This window comes from Semicossyphus pulcher, unplaced genomic scaffold, assembly GCF_022749685.1.
Source record: "Semicossyphus pulcher isolate SPU_LCO1_2020_fin unplaced genomic scaffold, fSemPul1.0.p SCAF_20, whole genome shotgun sequence".
NCBI lineage: Eukaryota > Metazoa > Chordata > Actinopteri > Labriformes > Labridae > Semicossyphus > Semicossyphus pulcher.
In genome coordinates, this window is record NW_027211694.1 from 11,034,582 (window position 1) to 11,056,611 (window position 22,030).

The window sequence follows — 22,030 nt, forward strand, 5'->3', positions numbered from 1 at the left end:
CAATTACTCGTTCAGTCTGTTTATCAAACTTGGCGCCAACAAATTTGGAAGGATGTTTGAGTGCTGCTTGGACGAAGGAGGACAGAATTTGTAGCTGGGATGACAAGGAGTCGCAGAAGTGACCGACGGAGCATAGCATCGGGCCGGAAAGGGGGCAGAGATTAGCAAGATTAGTGTGTTGACCTGGGTTTTGTGTTAATAATAAGTAATTTGTCCTGGGTCTGAATCCAGATTGTAACCTTTCCCACTAAGCAAAAAAAGCGGGTTAGCGGGTGTTAGCAGGTTTTTTGACCAGTGGGAAAGAGGCTTTAGCATTGTTCATACACAAGTGCTCAAGTGAAGACTTTTCCTAAATTAAAACTGGTTGCACCACACAAACTAGCTGTAACAGACGAGTCTTACTACACCCAGGAATTTCTGGGTTTAGCTCTTAGCTGGGTAGCTAACACAATTACCAGGCAAAGCTAATGTTAGCTTGCAAGACGCTGACCCATCTAGAATGAAAATTGAAACGCAAAAGGAGCGTGGACAACACGTCAGTCCAGACTTGTTTAAGATCTATGGGAAAGCTTTAAATAATATTTTCACAGACAAAAATCTTTACTAAATGACCAAATGAAGACAGCTAGGTTAGCATAATCACATATTTGTCACCGCTAACCTTGTATACCACTAAATTCACGCATTAATCAGTCTAGCCATACAGGTCAACAAATAAATTAATAAAACAAAGCTTGATATAAGATAAGATAAGATAGATTAACTTTATTTATAATATCAAGTCAAACACGTTGTTGCATCAAAAGCTGTAATTTTTTTAAATTATGCTAGGGGCTCAAAATGCTAATAGGACTTCCTGTTTACGTACTGGATTGCTTCTGCTACACAGGTTTCCCTACTTCTGATTTAGTCTATCAATGTCTTTAATGGGAGGTATGAAAAGTCTTGGTGTAATAGTCAAACCACATTAAGTAAGTCACTACTAAGAGTTTAGGAAATACAAACACAAACGTGGAATAGCTGGTGCAACCCAGCAAACAAATGTCAAAGTGAGCAACTAGCAGCTGAAACAAGGTTATACTTAGCGTCTGCTGTGCTCAATCTAGCCTCTGCTACAGCTCATTTTATCTTGATTATGGGGTGTGACAGGTAAGTTAAACTGTTTCTTGACCACCTTAAAATTGACCGGAAAATCCACCTTCTGCCTTCTATGCCCATGCGGCTAAGTGCTATTTGCAGTGAGTTCAAGAACACCTGCTCTTGAAACACCTGTTGGCAGGACCTATGAACTGAATCACTCTTTTAATCCGCTCATCAAACTCCTCCGCATGCTTACTCTAACCAGCTTTCTCTGCACTTGTCACAACATGACCTACCTGACCCCTTGATCTGCCACGAGTCAAGTTTCAAAATGACTCCATTCTTCCTGCTCATCCTTCTTGACCTGCCTGCTGTGTCTGTTACCAGTTACTTAGACATTGAACTACACACAAGACTTCCCAACCCAAGTAGATATGGCAACTGGAACATCAAACTAAATTTGGTCAAGCTAAGCTTCAAGGACAGCTAGAAGTTTTTAATTTTTTCTGGGCCTTTTCCTCAACAGCTGAGTGGAGAAGCTCTGATCACATAAAAGTCAATATTTTGGGCTTTTAATCTCTTCAAATGAAACAAGGCAGACTTTCAAATCCTCCTCACTCGTTGCATGTCTTTACAGGTTGTGGCAAGTTCAACAGAAAGCTTCTGTGTATTTACAAAATCCTTCAGCTGTGAGCAAGAATACTGTAGCACTGCTTTGGTTGAATACTGTACAGTGTTGCTCACAGCAACACACAGCACCTGCTGCTGAGTCACACAACACAACACAAGTATCTCACTTTAAAGGGCCAGTCCGCTGATTTCCAACCTCAGTCCTATGATGCTATTATGGGGAGCTAATGCCATTATGTTAGGAAAAAATGCAGTTTGGCTCTGTGCCTTGGGAGGACGCTATCCGCTTCTCCAATTGGCCCTGGAAAAACTCCGCTAGATGTATTTTATGCAGGGAGCTTGCTAAACTAAACTTCCTCAATCTAGGACGCCTGCCTCCAATGACATGTCTAGTTCAAAATCGTCAGGTTTGAAATGTAGACTGCAGACCTGATTTTTACCGGGGGCTGTTTGTACAACTTTCTCCACAGCTATGGCACCAATTTCAAATACTATTACTTCTATCGATTACAGAGAACACCAGCTTTGACTTACAGTGGCTTTTTCCAGGGGTGAATTGCTCCTTTAAGCTCACAACATTAACTTAGTTAGCTGGTTCAGACACTCTTCTCTCCAACGTCCTCTGCATCCTCCACATTGTCCTCCATCTTGGGCAAAACAATCTCTCCACCACAATAGCAGTCAGCATCCTCATTGCTAGAATTACCATCAACTCTAACTTGTTTCTTATCGATAACAAAAGTAACGCCGTCCCTAATCAGCTGATTACCACCTATTGTATTTCACCAAATCGATTCAACACTTGTTACTCATAGACTTGAAACTATTAGTTATGTAGGTATGTTTAAGTAGTCCCACACATTCAATCAAACTTGGAACGACAGTAACCAGCCAATGAAATTGCTATGATGTAAACCAACCAATCAAATTGAACAACAAGCAGCAAAGGTCAGCGGTTATCATAACTCGCACCACTGAAACGTCTCGTAAATTTGAAACATGATTTAGTTTAACAGATATAAGCCACTTCATTGTCTCTAGGTGTATATATTTATTTCTTCATATTTATTCCTTAAATATTTTCATCACAAAATTACTGGGGATGAGGGCTCTGCCCTTCTCAAGGGGGTTTGATGTTTTAGTTCAGGGTGTGTTCTGATTTTGGTCTTTGGACTGCCCAGCTTTAGAAATTCTGCGTTGTCTTTGAAGGGATCAAAAATCAAAAACAAAAAATGATCTGTTAAACTGAGATGTTTTTTAATTTGTTTTGCTTTGACAAAGTCTCCCCAGGACAGGGATTAACTCAAACTCTAACAGGGCTCAATTGGGAACATGTGTTTTGTACAACAAAAGCGAGGTGTTCTGCCAAAAAGTCAGGAGGCACTTGCTGCGGTGTTGACTTAGAAATTGCCAAAAACATAAGCATAAAAAATTAAAGGGGGCACATGACAAGACATGGCCACACGACACAACCTCTTAACCAGAGCACAGGAGACCAAGTGCTTGGTTAGACTGAGGCTCTTAAAAAACTGAGCACAGCTGAAGCTAATGCCTCATAACGAGCAGGCAATGCCCACAGCTGAGCTCCTTAACAGCTAGTTCTAAAATCAATTTCTACTTTACAAAGCATGCAGAAATCACAAAGTATCTTTCAGGCCGTTCAGACAAGACTGAGCTTTTACAAAACCATGCTGAAGTTCATTTTGTTTCTGCAGCAGCGTCACAGGCTTCTGTTGATTTGTTGTGGTCCTCATATTGTCGAGCTGAAAGTCACAGGAATAATATGAAGAGACAAATATAAAAATACATAACCGGCATGTTTCCTAAATCGTAAAATGGAAACTCAAATGCCGGGTGCTTTTGAAAGTGCTTGTAACCGTGTGGTGCCGACTCAAATCACTTCACTGCGTCTGAGTTTGTGACATTACAGGGTGGCACTGCATTCCGGACATTCCCCAAAGATCACAGAGGGGTAAAAACACATGAAGTCCAAGGAAACCATGAACATACTGAACGGCAAAAAAAACCCCTCAACTTTAGATCCCAAATGTTCTTGAGTGATTATGTCAGCGTAAAGCAATTTTCCCTCTGAGTGCAGTCACCCCTGACAATGGCGTCAGTGTAAGTAAGTGTTTTCCACTGCTGCTGCATCATGAAAGAGTCCTTTCTTTCCGTCTGTGAACTCTGTCTTTTAACATGTCCGTTCGTTAGAATGTGACAACCCCAGCCCACCAGACTCAAAAACAAACCCATTCTCATGTGTCTTTACACCTGTTACCAGTGGCTATTTTGGTCATTTAAAGGTATATTATTTCAGAGTTGGGTCTATAAATAACATTCTTCCAGCTTTTGAGTAGATCCCCTTACACTGTAAGCGACACTGAGGGGAAATGATCACGTACGTGCTGCATTATCTCTCGATTTATCCTTTTGTCTTTAAGCCTGGTAACCTAATTAAAAGGAGAGCACGGAGCTCGAAGAAGAAATCAGACCAATCCTCAGAGCAGTGGAGAGACAAGAAGGCTATTGTATAAAGGATTTGGCTTTTTTTACCATGCATGTAACTCATGGACTTTATACCCAAAATAGTTGACAAAGTGGGTGAATTAGAGATTAGTAATGAAAAAATGGAAAGTGCACGGTTTAGTTCCTCAAATAGAAAGGCTTAGGGTTTAATCTCAACCACTTTAAAGCACGTGGGATATGGAGTTCATGAATACAACAATAAATGTTTTTTGGGGACAAAGTGCCACTTGAGGACACATTTTAATAGAACAAAACTGACTCTTTTCTCTGCTTTCATTGGGGGAACCGTGGGATTAATGCTGCACCACTGCCCTCTGCAGGACATATGAGGGACAGACCTATATTTGTCTTATTTTGTTGATCTGTAAAGTGGGTTGTACATATTAGAAAGACACATAAATACCTCCAGAAGGAGGATTCTTTCAATAATTTTGTCTTTTGTTAATTACATGCTTACATTGTATCAGATCTATTACAGATACATTTAAAGTGGCGATATCTTTTAAATGGATATTCTCATATTTTGCATGGGTTTCACATATTGGGCTGATTATTGTTCAGAGAAAAAGTGAAAACTGCATAACTCTGTGTTTTTCCAGAATTACATTTTTAAAAAGGTAGCCTCTGAAATGGCCCGTGCAGAACAGCTGCAGGTTTCTACCAATGACTGTATATACAGATGGACGACGCGTCTCCATCTGCTCTCATTGTACGGAATTGATGCCAAAAAAGCCCCCGTGATAGGCGCCGTCATCTAGCGATGATGACGTCATTTGGAGACTGCGCAGTAGAGAGCGGCGGGTGGAGCGGCTTTAGCCACTTGTGCTAACGAAAACACACACTTAAATTACCAGAAAAAACGGCAAAGATCGCACACGTCGGCGTGTTTAACAGCAGAACAGCTTCTTGTGTTGGTCTGAAGCAGACGTTCACAGATATGTAAACTTCAATGACTGTAGTGATTGTTTTAGTTACGTCTCCTCTCACCGTTCCTCCTCTTACTCTGCTAATCCAGAACAGATCGGCTGCAGGAACCGGATATGTCAACAGAGCTGTCAATCATCCATTTTACAGCATCAATTAACTAATTAAAAATAAACTTGGACATGAATCAGCATGATAAGAAGTAACTATAATGACAGAAACCATGTTTGAGAAAAATGTACATGGCGTGTATTTTGATTTTGTAGTTTGACTCATGTCCGGTCTGTTAACATGGAGGAGGTGGGCTTTACGACCTATACTGCAGCCAGTCAGCAGGGGGCGATAGAGATGTTTTGGCTTCACTTTTAGGGAGCTGTCATGTTGTCCATCTTTTTATACAGTCCATGGTTTCAGTGCAGAACCTTGCTTTCGCTGAAACTGTCCATTTTTAAAACGAAACAAACTTTTTTCAACGTGATTCAAAAACACATTCGATTAATTGAAAATATGTCCCTTTTATTGTTTTAACCCCTTAAAACAAGAGACAAAAATCATATCAGTGCTCCAAAGTTCATGCTACATAATGTTCTTGCAGATGGAGACTCAGCACATGTCCTTGCCTCGTACAGGCTGCAGGTACAGGAAGACACACAAGGGGAATCACTGATACAAAGCTGTAATTGCTTCAAGGGATAGCACAAAAATTCAACCACTGCAATCAAGAGAGGCCTGTGTAAATATCTCTGTCGGGATTTTAGACAAAATGGGTATCAGGAGGAAGGTCTGTTTTAAAAGAGGATATGACATGCAATCTCAATCCCTTAAATGCCCTATCTGGAAGTGTGGGTGTTGATTGTCACCCAGCCTCCCGACTCCTCCCCCTCTCCACTTGTACCGCAGTGCAGCTCGCCCTGCCACGCCCCGCAAGGTTAACACCACCTCAGGACCTCAAAGTCACAGAGGCCGGACAAATAGAGCTAAACATCAAAGATTTTTTTTTTTGTTCCTCTGCTGGCATGGATCCCACTCTCCACACTTGATTTGCAAATTGTGTAACGTGGTTATCTTGGCTGTGGGCTGTGCTCGAAATTAGGTTTTTCAAAGTAAAAGGTCAGAAATGATGTTCGAGCTTATGCTTATTGATCTGTGGCAATTCTGAGCTTCTTTTTGATGGATGAGTCAACCTTTGCCGAGGTGAGAGAAAGATGAAAAATCCCCTTCGCTGTTCCTTTAGTATAAGGGCATATTTACATTAATATGACTTGAAAAAAGATGGTTTGTCAATATAAAACGCCGTAACACCTTTTATCTAGAAATCAATATAAAAGAAGCAGTGATTTATAACAAGGAAAAAACTCATTAAAGAATTATGAATTTTGTAGCTATAGTTTTCTGACATTTCTCAAGTAATTTATTAACCATTTTCCAGAACACCTTAAAGGGCAAGTTTGCTGATTTTCCTATCATGCTATTATGGGGAGCTAATGCCATTATGGTAGAAAAAATGCAGTTTGGCTCTGTGCCTTTGGAGGACGCTATCTGCTTCTCCAATGGGCCCTGGAAAAACTCCACCAGACTACGTAAAACGCATCATCTGGCAGAGGCCAGGGAGCTCGCTAAACTACACTTCCTCGATCTAGGACGCCCACCTCTGATGTCATGCCTCGTTCAAAATCGTCAGGTTTGAAAAGTAGACTGCAGACCTGAAGATTTTTGAGGCAATCCACCGGTATATTCTCGTCATATTTCAGATTCTGTACCATTCTGAGCCATTGTCTGCAGCAAATTGGTAGTATTTCATGACTGGGGGCACAATGCACACTGGGTGTTGTAGGAATGTAGAATGAGCGAAACCACGAGCTGTTTGCCAATTTTAAATATAAATGCTTCTATCGATTACAGAGAACACCAGCTTTGACTGACAGTGGCTTTTTCCAGGGGTGAACTGCTCCTTTAAATCACTTCACTGTGTCTTAGTTTGTGACACTACAGGGTGGCACTTCATTCAAGACATTTGCCAAAGATCAGAGAGGGCAAACACATCAAGTGTTTTACATGAATTGCTCCTTTAAACAATAAATTTCACACAAAATACTTTATTAATCTGATAAAAAAAAGTCAAGGCAGAAAGCAAAGGACCATCTTGTTGTTGTATAACAGGACATCATTCTACACAACACACATTTATATTACATTGAATTTTTACTGCTTTGAATTACTGTCACAAACAAAACACACGTATCAGGTTTCTATACTGTTAAGCTGCCACTACAGTGAAAAACAACATGAATGAATAGCTGCATTCATTATCTAAAGTTTCTACATTCATCTGCCTGGTTTTCTGAGCATGAGGCGCATATTAATTATTGTTATAACAAAACTAAAAAGTGCTTTAAAGGTCAATTTAATTGAACAAAAATGGGATCTTGTGTCAGTGGGTTTATTGTTCTGTTATCTCTTAAGATAGCTCACACATAAGCAAAGCATAGGAAATGTAGGTGGTGTCACAATGTGTTGTCGGCAGTATTCAGGAAGCAATCAAAATATCTCTGTGTGAAATCAACAGTTACACATACCGAGGAGCAGCAGTGTGTGGAGTGATTGGGGCCCACAGGTGCCATCAGTGTTCACTAGTACAGTTTGAGTTTGCTATGTATACATCTTATGCTCAGTCTCATCCGGAGTTCACAGCCTTTGTTGTCCTTGCGTTGATGAAATCAGCTTTCCTGTAGCCAAACTGGAGAAAAAACATGTTAGTGATGAACACTATATTTATGTTTTGTTTCAGAGGTTCTAAAAGGTTCTGAACATTTTATGTTTTTCCACTTTGGTGCCCCCTGGTGGTAGGAAAAAAGACTGTCGCAGACTGAAATATTTACAACTACAAGGTGACAATAAATTGTTTCCCCATTATATCACGTATGACATAAAGCATAATCAAATTCCTTTGCAAACACCTTCTAAAACAGGCCTAAATAAAATATGACTGATCCGTTGTCTTCGTAAACAACCACATTAGTGACACTGAACACTGTTACTGTAACAAGTAGAGTCATTCTTTGGGATAGTACTTTTCAGAACCAGCCTGATAAAGTAACTTACAACATTGTTACATCATATCAATATTCAATGTGTCAACGAAAGAGGGGGTATAATGCTGTTTCACATTTTAAGACATATATATAATGTTATAATGGTGGATGGCCACACGTGGGTGAAGTTTGAAATCTGTAGGTAAAAGTTTGTTGGAGTAATCCCAGGCTTCTCAGCTCAGTCTGCAGGCAGCTCTGAACGCCAGGTTTCACACTGTTTTTTCTGCAGGCTGCACTTTGTGACGTCGGAGAGCCAGCCAATCAGAAGAAAGTGGGCTTGTAGGGGCGGGGTTGCCTAAAGGGACAGAGCTGACCGAGTCGTTTCAGGCAGAGGCTGCATGAGGGCCTGCACAGAGCTCAGGTGTAAGAAACATGAGGAGTTTTTTTAACTGTAAATTATGCTAAGCTACTCCACAGGTACCACAGAGTGAAACATGAAGTAAATAAATTGAAATAATAAGCATAATGCCCCCCTTTAAGTTTTGAATTTAATACCGTGTAGTGACTATTTCAAAACAAACTTGTATTTCTCTAATGTTGTATTTTTGGGGCTATAATTTCCTTAGGGATTAATAAAGTTTTATCTTATAATATTCAGTTCATAATAACACCACTGGGTCTATATGTTCTTCTGTCCATACAATCAGGTTCCATTAATCCAACACAAAATATAACATTAAGTGAATAAACTCAACCCGCAACGCTCTGATACGCTGACACAGTTAAAACCGTGTTGGCTTCAATTCTCACACCTGGCTCTAATCTCCTGGAGCCTTGGCTCAATGCACTCAAAGCCAGGGCTCCACCTTGTGGTCCATGTCGGAATTACATGCACTGTGTTGCCTTGTGTCTCATTCAATGATGAAATTAAAATAGAAACCCTATTTTGGCTCCAACATGCTGTATAAAAGGTAATTCCTTTATATGAAAAATGAAAAATTAAAGATGTAAAGAAGGTTAGAAGGACACCTTTAATAAATCACTTTACCAGTGTTTTCTAAAGAGGTGCCAAGAACAAGCAGATTCCATTACCATGTTTTGAACAACGTATAAAAGATGTCTCTGACTGTGCGCACTGTGTGCAAACAACACTAGGACAGATTATTTAACAGAGAGGCATAAAAACAGCAGTTTTTCTAAGGAACTTATGTGTTATAGCGTCATGTGTTGCATGGATAGGAACTCACTCTCTTGTATGTTGCATGGAGATCACTCTGTTTCCACATGGCGTGCAGCAAAACACATGCAGTCTGTCCTGCTCTGGTTGGTCCAAAACTTAGAAATTGAAAGTTAAAATTATTCTCTTCCACTTACAAACTGTTTACACAAGAAAAAAGCCAAACATCAGAGGTTGCTTGTGTGTTCTTGCAGTACACTTTCTTACTGTTGTCGCCACCTGTTCACTGTGAACACTAACCCGTTGTCCTTGCTGCTGATGTTAACGATCCTTGGGAGGGCTCCCTGGTTGACGAGGGCTCGGATGTTCTGCGTGTTGCTCTGACTCAGGTTGATCAGGATGTGTAACAGGGAAGCTGTTAACTCAGTGGGCAGGTCGGTGCTGGAGTCGTCGTGGGGCAGCATCCGCACCACATCTGGCAACACCTGAATCACTTCAAGACAACAAATAAAAGACAAACTAAGAGTGTGCTCAAGCAACCATTTATTGTCTAAGTGGAAATAAAAATAGCTCAAAAACCTCAAAGTATCAGTTACCGATGTCTGGATGCAGCTCCTGGTAGCGCGAGAGGTTTTTTATTAGAGATATGGCTGTCCTCTTCACATCACTCTCTCCTTCCTCTAGCATCTTTTTGATGTGTTGAAGGCCATTTTCCCGGTTGACAATAGTGAAAGTGATGGCTTCAGCTGCCTGTGAGGCCACAGGAAATGTATCATTATGTGTGAAATAATGCTGTAGCTGTGAACTTCATTTACTGGTCTAAATACAGAAAAGCAACTGAGCTGCTCAAATAAATTATGGCAACACTTAAATAACACATCTTGACTGATGTACATTTTATAATTTATTGAGAACAAAATGATGTAACAACAGTCCAAAACCAGCGGATGGTGTCCTGGGGGATCTCCTCCCAGACCTGGATTAATGCATGAGTGAGCTCAGTCTGTGGCAGCACTTGGCGGCGTCGGGTGCACCGATACATAACGTCCCATAGGTGCTCAATTGTATTTATGTAAGGGGAACGAGGGTCAGTAAATGCCATCAATAACTTTGTCATCCAGGAACTGTCTACACACTCTGGCCACATGAGGCCGGGCATTGTCCTGCACCAAAAGGAACCCATTGCTCCACCGTAAGGTCTGACAACCGCTCTGAGGATTTCATCCCAGTATTTAACAGCAGACAAGGTACCATTGGCTGTTACATGGAGGTCTGTGTGGCCCTCCAAGGAAATGCCTCCCTACACCTTCACTGACCCACTGTCAAACTGGTCATGCTAGATGATGTTACAGGCGAAAATGTTCACCACAATGTCTCCAAACTCTTTCACACTTTCTCAGACATCTGTGAGGAGAACAGGGCGACAATGGCAGACCTGCTAATTCTGGTGTTCTCTGGCGAATGCCAATCAAGCTGCACGGTGCTGGGCTTTGAACACAGGTCCCACTAGAGGACATCGGGCCCTCATGCCACCCTCATGGAGTCTGTTTCTGACACTTTGGTCAGAAACATGCAAACCAGTAGCCGACTGGAGGTCATTTCATAGGGCGCTGGCAGAGCTCCTCCTTGCACAAAGGAGAAGATACCGGTCCTGCTGCTGCTTCTACGGCCCTGTTCAGCTCTCCGCGTGTAACAACCAGTCTTCTGGTACCTCCTCCATGCTCTTGAGACTGTGCTGAGAGACACAGCAAACCTTCTTGCGACCGCACATATGGATGTGCCATCCTGGAGGAGCTGGACTACCTGTGCAACCTGACTGGGCAGGTACCGCCTCATCCTACCAGTAGTGACAAGGACACTAGCAGAACACAAAACTAGAGAAGAAACAGTCAGGAAGGATATGGAGAGAGCAATTGTCTGTGGCCACCACATGCAAAAACATTGCCTTTTTTGGGGGTTGTCTTGCTTTTGTCTCTCCATTGCACCTGCTGTCACTTTCATTTGTGCCAAAGCAGGTTAAATTAATTCACAATCACTTGTTGAGGGGAAATTACAAAAAATAGTTTCCTTTTTTTAATTATAATCAATTCTACAATTTAATTTCTTCAGCCAATACTACTTCAGTATCACATAGTAGCAGCAACATATATAACCACATTTCTAAGACTAATATGACGTAAAACAAACATAAAATCCCAAAAATAGATACATAAAAGTCTAAAGAAGGCTGTGTGGTCTTCATAGTGTTCTGTTGTTCCCCTCCTTTTTAAAGAATACTAGCTCACGTCTGTCCTATCTTACCGCTCCGTTGCCGGCTGTGATGTTCTGCAGGGCTCCAATGGCAGCCTCCTGTGTTTGGTGACGCACACTGCGGGCCATCAGTGACAGGTACATCCTGATAGTTATGGCGCTCCACAACCACTCTATGCCACGGGGGTTCGCCTTCTCCTCCAGCAGGGGGCAGTGTCGCTCCAGATGCTGGGAGGTGAACACAAGAAAGCTGCAGCTGATTTTGCTGAAAATTCACATGGGTATAAAACATTCACAAGTTGGAGTTTAGCAGAAATCCAGATGATTGTTGAAGGGGTTTAATGGGCAAACAAAGACCTGTGAGGAGATTCTTATTTAATGTAAGGTTTTATCTAAAACTAGAAAATAAACCTGCAGTACTCCAGCAGTTTTCACAAGGTAACGCTCCTAAATATCCCACTGAGAGGAAACCTCTGGCACGGTCAGTGTGGATTTGTCTTGAAGGGATTACCTCTGTGATCTTGACACTGCGATAAGCAAAGCAGCCGACAGGCTTCGGCTTGGGAGCCAAGTTTTGTCGAGATTCATGAAGGTCTCTGGTGTACTTCTTCGGAAGCTCGGCCTCCATCTGATAGGACAGGTTGTGCAAAATGCAAACGCAGTTCTCTGTGGACTTCAGAGCACATTAATAAAATTAATAACAGCACAGTAAGTGTTTAAATACATTAATAAACACAACATACTGAAGCCTGAACGAGAGTAATACAGTTATGGTCGTCCAGTGAGTTTTACTTTGAAAAAGAGACCCAATTATTTAAGTCAGCAAGAGGACTGTGATTGTTTTCATTCAACAAGAAGCGACAGGATTAATGACTTGACATTAGCTGCAGCAACTATGGATCGAAGTGTATGGTATATTGCATCACAAAATATACATAGACGTGAGCTTTAATAAATGCACGTGGTAGAAATTGAAATCAGAATGCTGCACGTATAGAAAAACCAGAAACAAGTTGCATTATTGATGAAACCAATGATCAATTTGTTGTAAAACAACAGTTTTCTCTGGAAGGTTATCATTTATATTTCACCTTGTCATCCGTCTTATAGTCAGCTATGGCCCCACGGATGTAGTAGACTAGAGAGTCAATAAGATTGTCACAGTCCCTCATTGCCTTCCTGCTGTCTGGACCGGCAGAGCTCAGATTTCTGGAAACAAAACAGGAACAAATAATCAGGCTCGGGTGACATTTGAGTGTGTTTCTATCAGACAAGACGGATTCAGATCCACTGAAACATATCAGGAAAGTCAGAGACGTTAAAAACAAGAAATTCCCACATTTTAGTCAGCCATAAGAAGCAATCATGACCAATTATTTCGCAGACTAAAAAATGTTATGTAATCCAACAATTACAGCTGCTGCATGCCAGTTATGAAGAAAAAAAATCCAAGAGTTTGTGTATTTATTTCGATAACTGAGCGATAATACCACAACTACTACTAATAATAATAATAATTATTATTATAACTTTATTTATATTGAACCTTTGAAAACAAGAGTTTACAAAGTGCTTTGACAACGAAGCAAAGCAAAGCAGGAAACCAGCAAATCATAAAACCAGGAAATCCCCAAAACAGGCAAAGCACAAAACCCAACAACAGCAGAACCCACACAACATGGCCAGGCACGAGACCAAGGGGACAAAGCAGGAAGAAGTAGAAACAATAAATAGAAATAAAATCACTAAAATAAAAAATAAAAGGATGAAATTAAGCAAAAAGAGAAATAAACGCTGTAAAAGCAACAAAATAAGTAAAAACCAGCAAGGTGGAGAGAGTCTGTGTTTTATTAGTAGATTGCTAAGAGAATAAATGGTAAATGGACGGCACTTATTCAGCGCTTTCTAGTCTTCTAACCAATCAAAGCTCTTTAACACTACATGTCAAATTTACCCTTTCACACAGGTGGCATAGCATGAAAGCTGTAAAGTGTACTAATAACCACCAAGAGATAAGAGATTACAATGGGAACATTGTAAGCAGTCATAAAGAAGTCTCCCAAAACTTCCAGAAGAGAGTGTGAGGGATCTAAAACACCCCATAACTCTCGAGGAGCTAAATAAAACACCACAACTTTTGCCTAGTGGGAAAACCCAGAGTGGATTCTACAAAAGGTTTGCAGAGGAACTTGGCCCTGACATTTTAAAGACATTCAATACTGCTGTTGCCTCTGGGCCGCTTCCTCCCTCATATTGAACATGTGGAAGTTACCGATCCATTAGCCTCCTGTGTTGTGATGAATGCTTCCAAAAATGTCTACAATGAGAGTAAATAATGTAATATCGACTATTGTTGGGCAGGACCTCCTCAGATGCCTCTTACACATAAAATGGAAGAGTAAAGATCTGAACTACGGAAGCCCTAAGCAAACATGCATCTATACATTTTATTTAGTCCGTTTCTGGTCGTTTTCTCGAGATCTCAACTAATTTTTCTTGTTATCTCAGGAAAACAAAGCTGGTTTTCCCATTATAACACATTAATTTATTTCATTATCTCGAGGTAACAAAGCTTGTTTTCTCGTGATAACAGGATAATTTCCTTGATCTATAAAACAAAACAAAAGCTGTTAACTGTGATATCACAGACAAGGACATGCCATGCTGCCATTGCCAACACTAATGAGATAAGTTCAGCCTGTTTCTATGTTCGTTTTGTGCTTTTACAACTCTGAGTTTACGACCTATCTGACGTTATGGTGGCGCCATGTCGTTGTCTCATGCCAACGTGATAAATAGGTCGAGACCTCGAGAAAACGAGCAGAAATGACTCGTTATCACGGGAAAACGGAGTACATTAAATGTATGGATGCATGTCCTTTAAGGGCTTCCATACTGAACATCCCAAAAGCTGTTCTTTCTTTAGATGCTGAAAAAGCCCTCAATTGTGTAAGCTGGAGCTATCTAAATTTCACTGAAGCAGCAGTGAGTCCGGTCCGGGCATTTTGAGCAAAGCTGTTCATCAACCTCATTAACATTCGAACTCCACACAACAGGTACTTTGTGGCTGTAACGAAATATGAATCAGAGAGGAACTCATCTTTTTTCACATCCACAGGAAGTGCAAAAGGTTTCAGATCATGAAGGAGAACTTGGTAACGCCGGGGCAGGGAGTTATTTTAGCTCAGCAGAGCAGAGAGAAGATCATGAATAATTCAGTCTTTCACTCATTTGATCCGGCTTTGGTTGCCAGGGGTAGCAGTGCGTCTGATATCTCCTGCATTGTAAACTAACTGATAATATGTCTAAAACAATTTCGGGAAAATGCTTAATAACTGACTAGGTTCAGTGATAAAGCATTTTTATATTGCCTCTATTTTATGGTGTAACAAGTAATCACTGGGCTGATTATCATTGAAGATAATGGGCAACCACCATGTTTATGCAAAGCTTATATTTGTGGTGTTGAGAAATATAAAATTTGTTGGCCTTTTGGACTACTATGAGAGGACCTAGGTTTTCGCCTTTAGCCATGCTAGCTAGAAGTATCCTGATGATGAAAGTATCTCTTAGCTGAATGCCAATGACATTGAATAGAAATCCGGAAGGAGTGGTGGTTCTTTCCACAGAAATCTGTCAGTATTTCCTGCTTGTTACCGCAAAAGGATTCAGCTGAAGTGCCGCACTTATCTACAGAATCAGCCAGACACTGTTTACGAGCAAACAGTGTCTGGCTGATTCTGTAGATAAGTGCGGCTCTGCCATCTGTTAACTCTTGACCTTTGAAATATCATGAAATTATTGCCTTAGACTGCAGTGACCAAACATGGGCTCTGATGTGTCATTCGCTGCTGGTACATTGGAAACTTCTTCCATACCTGTCATTCTATGAATACTAATCAAATTGTTTGATTTCAAGGTTTTTGCTGATCCATTCATCCTAATCAAGGTAACCCAGGCGTCCTTCTCCCCAGCAACGATTTCCAGTTCCTCCTGGGGGATTCCGGGGTGTTCCTGGCCAGACGAGATATATAATCCCTCCAGCGAGCTCTGGGTCTGCCCCGGGCTCTCCTCCCAGTTGGACGTGCCAGAAAAACCTCCAAAGGGAGGCGCCCAGGAGGATCCTAATCAAATGCCTAAACAACCTCAACTGGCTCCTTTCGATGCGAAGGAGTAGCGGCTCTACTCCGAGCTCCCCCCGGATGTCTGAGCTCCTTACCCTGTCTCTAAGGCTGAGCCCAGACACCCTCTGAAGAACACTCATTTTAGCTGTCTGTATACATGACCTCTTTCCTTCACTACCCAAAGCTCATGACCATAGGTGAGGGTTGGAATGTGGGATGACTGGTAAATCGAAAGCTTTGCCTTCAGCCTCAGCTCCCTCTTCACCACGACGGTCCGGTACAACGCCTGCATTACTGCTAATGCTGCACCTATCTGTCTGTCAATCTCATGATCCATTTTACCCTCACTGGTGAACAAGACCTCAAGATACTCCTTCTCTTGAGGCAGAGACTAACTCCCCACCTGGACGGGGCAATCCACCATTTTCCAGCAGAGAACCATGGCCTCAGACATTGAGGTGCTGACTCTCATCCCAACTGCTTCACACTCTGCTGCAAACCGCCCCAAAGCCTGCTGGAGGTCCCAGTTTGATGAAGCCAACAGGACAACATCATCTGCAAAAAGCAGAGATGAAATTCTGAGGTCCCCAAACTGGAAACCCTCTTCTCCTGGCTGCACCTTGAGATCATATCCATGAAAACCACAAACAAAATTGGGAACAAGGGACAACCCTGGCGGAGGCACACACTGGGAACGTGTCTGACTTTGTGCCGAGGATGCGGACACAGCTTTCACTTTGGTTATACAAAGACCTGAGGTTCTGGCAATCGAAGGCCTTCTCCAAATCCACAAAAAACATGTGAACTGAACGAGCAAACTCCCATGCTTCTCCAAGCAGCCCTGCAAGGGTAAAGAGTTTGATAAAACACAATAAAGTATTTGTCAAAGTGATTCATTTCTTTTGTGGCAAAGTATACAATTATTTGAACAGAGAGATGAACTCTTTGTTTAGTTAGTTTGGTGTCCCATTATCTGACACCCCAGCCATATCTGTTTACTCCAAACAAAAACCTGTGCTAAAAAAGCGTATCCAGTTTCAAAGCTAACAAAGAGGCCTACCGCAGGCAGCCAGTTGCATTGTGGAAAACATGGTCATCAGCTAGGAGCTTGTCTTTTGGGTTCTCGCCTTCAGAAATGCCAGAACTGGGCACCAGGACAGACTGGGTGAGGATGGATAATGCCTCTCTGGATAGGCGCTCCTTAAGAAGGTCGTGAGAGGAGAGGTTCCACAAAAGACCTAGGAGTGAGATAGAAATAATGCAAATTCAAAACAGGCCATAAACATACAACCCCCCATGATACAATCTTAAAGGTCTTGAATGTGTTTAATGTGTAAAAAGCAAATAAAGCCAGTCAGGAAGACAGATGTTTGAACTGACCTGTGAGTTCTCGCCTGGTCTCGACATCCCGGCCCCTCTTCAGTGCACCTAAAACGATGGCCAGGCCGTCCTTTTCCTTCACCTCCATCTTGTTTTCGCTGCTCTGGTAAACAACATTGCGTAGAGCACCAGCGCTGACACACTGCACCTCCTCATTGTCGCTGCGCAGGAGCTGCAGGAGCTTTCCAATCCCACGCAGATAGTTTACCTGGAAACAAGAACGGGTTATTGATTGACAGATTAAATCTGCAGACAGAGACAGAATCTCTGTAAACCACAAGCACAGCCATGAAGTGTCTTCAAGACAATCATTAACTTAAAAGGACTGACATTACATCCAAAGCCATAAACAAGTTACATAATAGCTATTCTATTGTTCCTGCCACACCCTTCCAGACTTCCAGACAATCTAATTCAAAGTGACTCAGAGAGGTCAAACCCAGTGTTATGGGGTTGGGCTAAGAGGGAGCTTTAAAATGTTTATACCGGTATTCAACTAACTGTTTTAGACCGGGTTTGGATGTACAATGAATAGGAATAAGGGTCATATGCAAAAGACACATTTCAAAACAACCCAATTTGGCTTGGGTTTGTTGAAAGTCCAAATCTAATCATTGTAACTTGACCACATACAAAGCACAGGCTTAAACATACCATCTTCTTAGCTTCTGTACTTTTGAAACATTGATTCTGTATGTAGCTGGCTGCACAGATTTGAGTTTCCTCATTCTCCTCCTCCAACATTTTCAGGGCCCTCTCTATTGTCATCTCTGGAGGCTTGTTCTCCAACTTCCTGTGTGAGAAGACAGACATGACAGACAAAATATAACGTCAACTCATTTCTCAAAATACAGTTCTTGGCCTCAAACATTTGGATAATTCAGGATAAATTATTAAATGTACAATGTGAACTGAAAAAATACGTACACAGTGATGACATTCTGGGTTTTTATCGGCTGAATGGAGGGTTCTACATCCATCTGCCCCCCCATGTCCACCTCCATGCTGGTGATTGAGGGCGGGTATGAATTTAGTCTGCGGAGCCTCTGATCCTCCCTCCTGATCTGAGCCAGCCAGGAGAAGCCATGATCAGGCTGCTTAGAACCGAGCATCATATCCCCATGTTGTCCCTTCAGCGTTTGTTTATCCTGTTTGACAATTGTTTGCTTCTGACTCCGGCGAGGGCTAAATTCACCACTTTGATGAAACGCTGCATTTGGATACACAGGCTGTGGTGCTACGGTCTGTTTTAGTGACCTCTGGCGGAAGCTCCCCTGCGTAGATGTGGACGCGAGTGGACGCCTGACATCGGGAGCCTCTGAGAAGGCATAGCGATGAAATGAATCTGAACCAAGAGCGTGCTCCAGCCTGTGTGACTGACTGGGTCCTGGATGGGTGTACGTCGCATAACGGTGGGTGCTATAAGTGAAGCGAGGGATTTCTGGGCTCGGTGGTGGGGAGACTTCCACCCTCCTGGATGGTCTTCGCACATGGTTGGTGGAAAGAGAGTGGTTGGCGTAGCCCAATCCATTTACCTGTGGAAAAAATAAAACTGAATACATTGTGACCTGTTTATTCTGCTGGTACTGTCACTTTAAATTCCTCCAGAGAACTTTGAATGTATGTGACATGATAATCCCATTTGCACTACTTACTGTTATAGTTATTCTGAGTTGTATAATGTATTAAAGTCTGTAGGAGCCCACTCAGATTTGTTGTATTTGTAACTCAACAACCATGAACAGAACTAATTCCACGACGGAGGGATATATTTATGTAAGTGTGTGCTTAAAGTTTTAAAAGGCCAGTTCGCTAATTATCAACCTCAGTGCTATCATGCTATTATGGGGAGCTAATGCCATTATGGTAGGGAAAAAAAGGCAATTTGGCTGTGTGCTTCGGAGGACGCTATCTGCTTCTCCACTGGGCCCTGGAAAACCTCCAACAGACTACGTTAAATGCGTCATCTGGCGGAGGCCAGGGAGCTCGCTAAACTACACTTCCTCAATCTAGGACGCCCGCCTTCGATATCATGTCTTGTTTAAAATCGTCAGGTTTAAAATGTAGACTGCAGACCCCAAGAGTTTTTAGACAATCCACTGGTTCCTTTCAGAGGGAGGGGCGCAATGCACGCTCGGTGTTGTAGGAATGTAGAATGGGAGAAACCGCGAGCTGTTTATCCAACTTTCTCCACAGCTATGGCGCCAATTCCAAACATTATTGCTTCTATCGATTACAGAGAACACCAGCTTTTACTGACAGTGGCTTTTTCCAGGAGCAAATTGCTCCTTTAATGTATTCATTTACTGGTTATAATGTCAACCTAAATCTTAGAACACGATGATTCGTCTGATTCAGGCCTGTAGGCTCTGAACATGAAGCAGCAGCAGACTATTTGACTACATTCAAATGATGGGAGTACCATATTTAAAGCGCACATTAATATGCATCTGCGAGTCTGCTTATTCTTTTTTTAAAGACAGGTAAAAAAAATATGAGTACCTCAAAAGCCAAAGAGAACAGTTTTGGCAGTGAAAAGAAAAACCTTTTAGTGACACATGAAGATGATAAATGTCACTAAACTGTTAAAGGCAGTGAGGTAAAACCCTCCCTTACCTTCTTGTTTGGTGAAAACCCATCTGAAGTATCGAAGCTCTTTGTCGTGTTTTTCTGTAAATGGACACTACCTGAAACAAGTTGGAGAGGTTTTGTTAGAGTGAAACGTTTCACACTGCAATTGCCTAAACGCATAGCAACACTAACTCTCTCGGGTGAGGGGTATGACTCACCACAAGCCTGACTGAGCTAAAAAAGTTCACACTTCCAGTGCTGCAAGCGCCTTTGTACACTAGTGCAAACCAAATATCCTTTGCATTAAGAGGGACTGAGCTGAGGAAAGCAGAGGAGTGATAAAACTAATCTTGCCATGCAAAATGTCAACATAATAAATCATTTTGTGTAAAGAAAACGACTAATAAGTAGTGAAGACGGAAGAAAATCAATGCTGCATACATGATTAGTATTTTTGATCGATGAAACCACCTGCACCTTTATTTAGGGCAATAATACGTACAAAATACAGACCCCCGGAAAGCAGACCAGTGGGTAAGATACTAAATTCAAGCCCTGTCAGCTGTCACTTCCTTCTCCCTTTAGGCTGATGAATGAAACTGCAGAAACCTGTTGAACGAGCATTCTACTATGCGGCTTGCATGCAGCATGCATTTCAGGCACAGAAATATACCTGTATTCAGTCCAAATCATAACAGATCCTAAGATCCTACACACACATCTTAGTCTCTGGCTGTAAAAGGTTTCTTACATTTATAGAGTGGTAGTCTATAGCAGCGGCCAAAACTTAGGACCCCTTATGAGGCTAACAAGATAATAATTATACAGTAGAAAGGAGATAAGCAAAGTATTGCTCTAATACTCAGTTTGGTTAATTTAAAAAAATTACTTAATCCAATTTAGTAAGAGTTTTACATCTTTAGGTTTTAGTATATAAATTAATAAATCTGATAAGTTAATAGAAGAATATTACACTTTGATATAACTGCATAATACTCATAACACATGTCCAACCACTGGCAATGAATCAAAGCAGACCGTGCTTAAATTAAAGAGGGGAAAACGCTAAAATATTCAGATAGATAAGATGGACACGTATTTCACCCTCAGTAACTACATAGAGGCATTTATTAAAAAGATCATTTCAGGTATACAAAAGCTAAAAGTAGGAGTGGCCTGGTGGACGTTTTGTTGTGGACCTAATACTCTTTTACGTGGTACTCTGTAGTTCAGCCATACATTAATTATAGCCATAGAAAAAAGTCAACATTACCATTTAACACACTCTTTTTTGCCTTCCGTGCAAGTGAGAGCTGAACCTGCTGGTGAACGCGGAGGCTCCGGTCGTTTGACTTCCCCCACGTCGAGGATCTTGGAGTCGGCTCGACCGGCAGAGCCAGACTGGTGTCCTCCAGCGCGGAGGACTTCTGCGCAGGTAGCGCCGATTTAAAAAACACCTCTTCCATTTGAACAAATCCGCGAAGAGTCTAAATCGGTGGCTTCATTTAACTCGACATGTAATGTTTCTGGATTGATGTTTCGTCCTGCTTTGTTGTCGAAACCTCGACACTGACGAGGGCGGGGCTAGAGGCGGCGCACCTGCGGTGTCATGTGTCTCACCTGGGTGGTGTCGGTTAACGTTATATTTTACTACTGTTGAATTTGAAAATAAACTCATTTTAAGAATTAATGCGAGCACTGTGTGAATGTCTGACTGCATTGTTTCATTTTAGGTTACATAATGGTACTATAGAGGGAGATATGGTACTTTCGAGGCACATTTACCTATATGCTGATTGGAACTGAACATTAACTTTTTAAAACATCTCTGTATTGTCTTTTATGAGAGAAAGGAACCACATGGCCTGAAATGGTAGGTTACATTGCATAACAATGCAATAAACACTTATGTATATAAAAACAAAGCAGCCCTTCTAGCATTCAGACCTGTTTAGCAATCCATACCTAATTTTGTATGTCAAAAATTGCTTACCTTCAAACTAGTAAAAAGAATATTTTCCACTGGGTTCGCTAGCTATTAGCTTAAAAAGATTGACACGACACTCATGACTGTCTGTTATGCTAAGGCTACAGCAAAACTGCTAGCTAGCTTGCACAAAGACTAGGGACAAACTTGCTAGCATAGTACTATCAATTAACAGTATTGTCTTACCGGCACCTATATCTTGTTATATTTACTTTTTTCGATGTAAAAAAAAAAAAACAGAAGTGGAAAAAACGTCAGAGCAACTTCACCACTGAGCAGGTCCAATTTTAAGCACGTGCAAGGCAACAGGTGGAAGAGAAAGTACCGTTTGACAAAGCAAATTGATGCC

The 22,030-nt window shown here is 41.6% G+C and overlaps 1 protein-coding gene across 1 annotated transcript; it reads right to left on the bottom strand.

Moving 5' to 3' along the window:
- Nucleotides 1-7,228: 7,228 nt before the first annotated feature.
- On the bottom strand, nucleotides 7,229-21,249 carry pkp2 (plakophilin 2). Its single transcript, XM_069671625.1, has 13 exons — nucleotides 20,968-21,249; nucleotides 19,740-19,810; nucleotides 18,051-18,658; nucleotides 17,778-17,916; nucleotides 17,124-17,331; nucleotides 16,804-16,981; nucleotides 12,711-12,828; nucleotides 12,131-12,292; nucleotides 11,671-11,847; nucleotides 9,966-10,119; nucleotides 9,670-9,862; nucleotides 9,440-9,527; nucleotides 7,229-7,897 (listed from the first exon to the last, which is right to left on the bottom strand). Exons 1-13 carry the CDS (start codon nucleotides 21,158-21,160, stop codon nucleotides 7,835-7,837), a joined length of 2,352 nt encoding a protein of 783 aa, XP_069527726.1. The 5' UTR covers nucleotides 21,161-21,249; the 3' UTR covers nucleotides 7,229-7,834.
- Between the last annotated feature and the right edge of the window lie 781 nt (nucleotides 21,250-22,030).

Coding starts and splice junctions, on each gene's coding strand:
- pkp2 (XM_069671625.1), bottom strand. CDS start 21,160: ATGGAAGAGGTGTTTTTTAAATCGGCGCTACCTGCGCAGAAGTCCTCC. Junction 17,332..17,777: donor GTACAGAAGCTAAGAAGATG/GTATGTTTAAGC, acceptor TCTTGTTTCCAG/GTAAACTATCTGCGTGGGAT. Junction 9,528..9,669: donor ATCAGCAGCAAGGACAACGG/GTTAGTGTTCAC, acceptor TCAATTTCTAAG/TTTTGGACCAACCAGAGCAG.